We start from the raw sequence: 6,386 nt of genomic DNA on the forward strand, positions 1-6,386 counted from the left end.
TTAAAGAATGTTGAAATACATGTTTTTAGGATGCCCAGTATGAGGAGTTTCCTGCAGAGTGGAAAGACAAGTCAGGGGAGTTCCAAAAGCTGCTGCTCATTTGTCGCTTGAGACCTGACAAAGTATGCACAAAACTTTCACCTTACTGAGAAAGGTCTGTCTGCATCTTAAAAGTCAAAAGTATCTGCAAACATGCATTTTTATTCTACAACAGTCTCTCATAAAGTAAAATAGGAAATAATAAGATTTTAAGAGAATCCCAGTGAGTTTGAAATTGTAATGGAAAACTTTTAAAAATGGAATAGTAAAGGTTTAGCTTTTGTTGTTTCAGTTACACACCAAAATCCCCAGAGCTCTTCCTTGAGACTGCCTTACACACCTTGTGTCTGCCCTCATTCAGTACACCCCCCTATTTTTGCTGGATGTCATTATCTGTGCCAACTTTGTCTGGTCTAGAAAGACAACTTAGTGGTAAGCAGGGGTGTAGATAATGCAGGTGCTGAAACCAATTGTTGGAGGCACACAGATCCATTTTGTTCACTGGAAAGTGTTTTGAAGCAGAACTGCTCTGATTTGAGTCTGCCTAGGTACAAGGTTTTAACACAGACCACAAAGTACTCAGTTGTGAATCTTTATTCCAAAAAAAAATTCAGCTTGCTAAAAACCAGAATGAAAGTATGTGCTTAGACATTTTTCATACACAGGCAGGGTGGTGGGACTACTCTTAGTTCCCCACACCCAGCCATACCAAGAAAGCACACTGTGAAAGACAGGCCATAACTGTCCCTACTCATTGCTCTGATCCAGAGAGGCTGAGAGCAATTCTCTACATACACTTCCTCACACCCCTGTTCAGCTTTAGATTCACACCCAGGTAAAGAGAGATGTTTGCACCACTTTAAGAGACACTTTTAGAATCAGACTTCACTTGGGCTCCTGGGCTCGTTTTGCCTGGCAGTTGAGTCTCCTGGCTGCTGGGCTGCTGGCTCATCCCTGAGAGGCAGCGGTGCTGGGAGCTGGGGTCTGCAGCCAAAGTAATCCACGAACCGCTGCCTTGTTGCCGCGACTTCTTCTTGAAAAGCGTTTATTGTGCGCCTGCCGACCTTGCACTTGAGTCAAAGCAAGAGATTGAGCCTTTCAACTGAGCAGCTTAATTGTGCAGTTCAGCCAGATTCCAATCCCCCTCCTCAGGCTGCATTTGGGTATCAGTGCTTCACAGTAGCAATCATACCCTGGTGAGCCTAGTGCACAGCCTTCCCAGCCACAGGTGACAGGATCCTGGGGGCTAGGTGTCTCCACTTGAAGCTGCTGCTGCTTCAAGTTTTTTATGTACTATACTTAGAAATGAAGTCATATTATTGCCAAGACCCCTTTCATACCTTGAAACATTGCTCTAAATCATTCACAGTTCAAGTTAGGTAACATCACCTCACTCTTAGTCCACCTTCTAAGATATCACTGGTCCCACTGTGCTACAGGATCCTATTTTTTTGTAGTTTAATCTGTTGCACAGTGACCTGAAATACCTAACCTTGACAGTCACCAGGTATATATTTAATACAGAACATTATTAGCAAGGCAAAGATCTTATTTGTGCAAACCCACCAACACATAATATGCAGAACCTTTTACTGTTCCTCATCAGGGAACTTGGTTCACTTGATTCTTACTATCCATAGGATTAGGGTTCACATATCAAAGATCAGCTGATCTTTATCAACGGAGCAGCTCAGTTGTGTGCTTTTTTACATGTCAACACTATGGCATGAAACCCTAGGAGTGGGGAGGAGAAAACATTAGAAATGGGCTTTAAAGTTTAATTAGGCAGGTTTATATGTGAAACTGGACATGTGAAGCAATGATCTGGTCAAATTTTGTCTTTTCACATGTTGTTCATCCCTCCTGAAAATGATAGAGCTGCTCATTGTTGAGTTTTCTGCATTGATTATCGCACCCTACATATTGTTTTTTCTGCTGTAATGAGCTGTTGGAAAAACACATCTAAAGGAAACAGGTTTGCCTTCAAAAGCCAGACAATAAACTACACTGAGAAGTGCTTAGGTGCAGGTTTCTTAGCCAATAATGCACATAAATCATTACTTCAGAGTAAGTCATGTTCTAGCCTTTGACAATCATTCCTGGCTGGTGCTTGGAAATCTTGGCAAGAGAAGTTCTTGTTTACATTCTAGCTTTGAATTTCAGATTATGTGGTTAACACTTACAATGAAGGTTCTGAGCCGTGTCATCTCCAGCATGTAGTACTCCTCCATTGTCAGCTCATCAAAGTGCTTGGGAAGGGATAAAAAGTCACAGGTGCTATGTTTGGCATGTTTCTCCCTGCAAGATAAACCCAGAATAAGAACAGATGTTAAACCTATGCAAGTTACGTTTCAGGAGATGAAGAGATCTGGACAGGCAGGTTTCTTCAGTACTTGTGCTGTCAGAAACAGTATCATACAGAAAACATGAAACAGATTTTAGTGGATCTCAGAGAAAAGCTAGTTAAACTATTTCAAAGTTACTGGGCAAGATAAACCTCCAATTTTGTGAACTGTCATGGTGGAAACTGACAACAACATTAACTCATTGTAAATTACCAAAGAAGTTTGGAGAGATACTTCAAGAGCATTGTTGTATCTGTGCTTACCATGGGTCATCATTTGGTTCCCAGCCCTCCAGTTCTAACAAGCAAAAGAAACATTTTGCCACATCTGGTTCATTTGCACTTGGACAGTGGATGAAGCCAGCCTTTGCCATCTGCAGGGGACAGTTTAGAAGTTTAGAGCCTTATCCCACACACTACTTGTGTTTCCTGCCACTTTAGAATCATGTCTAGTCGGGACACCAAAAATTAAGTTTGTACAAGTTATCAAGCACTTTCTCAGGTAACTCTTGCAGTATGACTCATCTGAGATTCAGGCTGGCAGTGTCATGTGTGTGCCGAAGTAGAAATCAGGTGGATTTTTAAATTTAAATTTCCATCTCTGAATCTGAAGCAGTGATCATTGCACTACTTCATCCCTCCTGCTGGATGCGTAATCATTTACTCTAATGTAGGCTGTTGTATCATCAATAGATATTTGCAATTAGAAAGAGCACATAATACAAGAAATTAATTTTTAAATGACAGGAACAAAAAAATAAGGGGAACAAGAACAGTAACTGTATTAAAATCTGTAGGCAGACTAATGGACCAAACACTAGTTAATCTAAATTTTAGATGAATCTGAATTTTAGATTTAGATTTCTAGTTAAACTAGAAAAACCAGTTAATCCTACTATAGTATTTCTGAGCAGGGAACAGAGGAAAGCTGCAGTATTTAACTTTTCAGGCTTAGTGGACTCCTCTTGAACATGGATACACTTAACAATGACTTCACAATCAAGCACAGTACATAAAAAGTAAGGCAGAGGCAAAATAACCATCTTCAGACTTACATTCCCTGGAGTGCACTTGCAGTTCTCCTGGAAGGGCCACTTGGTGAAGGTTTTTAAACGGTTCTCATATTCGTACATCTCCCTAAAGTCAGTTAAGAGCTTGGAAGCTGAACTAAGCTCTTGTAGGAGTAGCTCCATCTATGAAGCCTGCAGTCAGTGTAAGCCAGAGCCTCCCTCCTGCTCTCACATTTAAGGCCTTGGTAATTGGTGACACATTGCACCTGGAAAGCAGGGGAGGGCCTAAAGGAGTGTTAGTCCCCTCCTAACATAGCTGAGCTTATAGGCAGGACAGTCAAGAGAAATGAAGCTACTGGAACTTTTTTCCCTTGTATCACATTCTGTGTCCTTGGTTATGCAATATATTTTTTAACTGAAAGGACCTATGCTAATTGCAGGTTTTATAATTGAAATCTAAAAACCTGCAAGTTAAAACTCTAATTACAAATACAGTAACTTTGCTGTATAAAATTTAAAAAAATATTATCCTGATTATCAGCAAAGGGGTTGAACTAACATTGCTGTTTGAATCCTTCAGTGTTTCTTGAATTTCACGTTCAGAGATTAATTCTTAGGATCATCTTTACAAATACTGTTGCATTTCTTTAAAGAAGAGATGGTTATTTTATAATATTCTGATTATTCTATTCTATCTTAAAATATTATAGAGCATGCCCAGCGATAGAGTGGATGATAATACTTTAAAGATGTATATCTAAGGGTTTACAGGATCAAAGCATTAAGCTGTCATTTTAAAAACTGTCTCTTATTTCAGTACAGAGTCCAGTTAAACTCAGTAGGAAGTTTAAACACCAGTATCTTTAAAACTGCTGCATGCAGCAGCTTTCTAAGCCAAGATCTTAGCACCTTTGAAAGGCGTTGCGTTGTGAGAATTGAAAACTTAGATCTTCTCCATAATACAGATGGAGTAAGTGCAGAAAATAATCCAGCTCATGCTTCTGTCCAGATGTGGTGATGGAAATGGGATTAAAGAACATTTGCATAGGACTTCCAAGGTCAGCTCTTAGGGCATAGTTTTTGCCTAGATTTACAAATGCTACATCATTGATTCCTCTGGGACTGTACTGGTGTCTAATTTTATATGCAGGAATACTGCCCTTGAAATTTATATTCAGATATTTAGAGTAATATGTGTTACATGAAAATAGGGCACTTTCATTCCTTTTTTTTTTTATTTCCCAAGGTAATACCAGTGGTGCAGGAATTTATCATTCAGAACCTGGGCCCTCCAAGTACTGATATTTATAGTTTCTCCTGGTACTGACTCCAGGGCAGCCCTTCTTAAGTTTGCTGATGGTCAAGCATTTTTATATCTTTTTTAATGTAGTTGATGTCTGTGTGTGGATGTGTGAGTGTATTTGTATGAAGCAAGGAACTTTGTTTAAATAAAAGTTGAAATGCCAAAGTAAACTCAAAGCCTGTTTTTAACTGCCCCAAAACATGTTAAAATTGATCTCATGCTTCTCTTTAACACAAGGTACTAATTAATGCAAATGGATTGTTTTCAGGAATTAATAATTTGTCTGTTGTTTAAAAGAAACTGTAGGTTAAATATTTTGGCATATTTTATAACCTTGTGATGTCATGATCTATTTAACTAATTGGTTTGTGTAATTTCAAATGGAAAAATGGAATAAAACCGTAATAGTTTAAATGTTTAATGTAAGCAGTCTTATCTGAAAACGCTATTTTTTTCAGATATGCATTATATGTAATATTTAATCAAAACACCATAGTAATATAGGACCTTGGAATGCTGGGTGACATTTATACATCAGAATTGAAATATGTTTTTTTTTTTCCTTTGACTTTTATTATGGCATTTAAAACAAACAAACAAAAATTTCCCAACAGCCCAAATGAGTTCTTACATAGAAAAGTACTGTTAGAATACTAGAAAGTAAGATTATACATGTAAGAATACATTCTGAGATGTATTTCTTGCATTTCCTGCCTGTTATTCTGTCAGAATTCCATGCTATTGAGAATGACAGATATATTTCAAGTCTCCAGCCACCAAGCTGCAAAGGCATTCTGCATTTTATGGCAGGTTGCCTACATCCTTCAGGAGAATACTGTTTGCAGGAGTGTTCTGGAACTGTCAGAATTTTATAGTTCCAGATTAAATGGATGGGTAGTTGGAGCTTTTCACTGGAAGATAGATAAGAGGTGGCATGACATGAAAGAAGAGATTTAAATTGTATTTTAAACTATACAGTACATTAAATATCTGATATTCAATATCTGATCCTGACTTTTCCAACAAGTGCAGAAGCCTGTGAGTAATGTTGCAACTTTGTAAATCAGTTAAAGCTGACCCTGATGAATGTGTATACATGATCTGGGAGGAAAAAGCCTCCGAAATTAAATAGTTGTCTTCCACTACAAGGAAAGTAGTTTCAATTACTGGCAATAGTGGAGTAAATTTATTTTTTATTTTATTGCTTGTCTCACACTTCATCAATTGAAACGTGTTGCTATAGCATTAGTAATAGGTGTTTATTTAAAAAAAAAGGTAAGACTGAGAAAACCTGTCCACTGTTTTCATGTAACTGGATGTGTGTTTGCAGTCCGATTTTACATTATTTTGCATTATTTTTTTATAATTAATGTAGACCATCTAAATGAGGTTGTATACTTAGCTAAATGGTCTCAGTTGAAAACCAAACTAAATATTTCTACCTGATGTCTTTCTGTAAAGGCCAGAAATCTCTCTTGGTAAGGATTAAAAGAAAAGCTAAAATATTGTGTGAGCAATATTTTATAATACAATGGTGTTAAAAAAATGTATAGGTGCATGGTCTCATACATACAATTGTAATGTATATTAATTAGGTATACATAAATAAATAGCTTTAAAAAATAAAATTGCTTTGAGGTTTAAGAGACTATTTGGAACTGATGCTCAGTACCATTTAATGACCTCCTGC

At 37.6% G+C, this 6,386-nt stretch overlaps 1 protein-coding gene across 1 annotated transcript in view; it reads right to left on the reverse strand.

Annotated features, from left to right (window-relative positions):
• Positions 1 to 618: 618 nt before the first annotated feature.
• Positions 619 to 6,386, reverse strand: part of BIRC5 (baculoviral IAP repeat containing 5) — an 8,830-nt gene continuing 3,062 nt past the window's right edge. The window contains exons 1-4 of the mRNA XM_008630027.2: positions 3,439 to 6,386; positions 2,648 to 2,757; positions 2,223 to 2,337; positions 619 to 1,109 (exon numbers count right to left, since the gene is read on the reverse strand). The exon at positions 3,439 to 6,386 is cut by the window's right edge and continues 3,062 nt beyond it. Coding sequence (XP_008628249.1) covers positions 918 to 1,109; positions 2,223 to 2,337; positions 2,648 to 2,757; positions 3,439 to 3,576 — 555 coding nt within the window. The 5' untranslated portion in view covers positions 3,577 to 6,386 and the 3' untranslated portion in view covers positions 619 to 917. The remainder of the gene's footprint in view (positions 1,110 to 2,222; positions 2,338 to 2,647; positions 2,758 to 3,438) is intronic.

The sequence above is a fragment of the Corvus brachyrhynchos genome, unplaced genomic scaffold (assembly GCF_000691975.1).
Source record: "Corvus brachyrhynchos isolate BGI_N302 unplaced genomic scaffold, ASM69197v1 scaffold370, whole genome shotgun sequence".
Classification (NCBI taxonomy): domain Eukaryota; kingdom Metazoa; phylum Chordata; class Aves; order Passeriformes; family Corvidae; genus Corvus; species Corvus brachyrhynchos.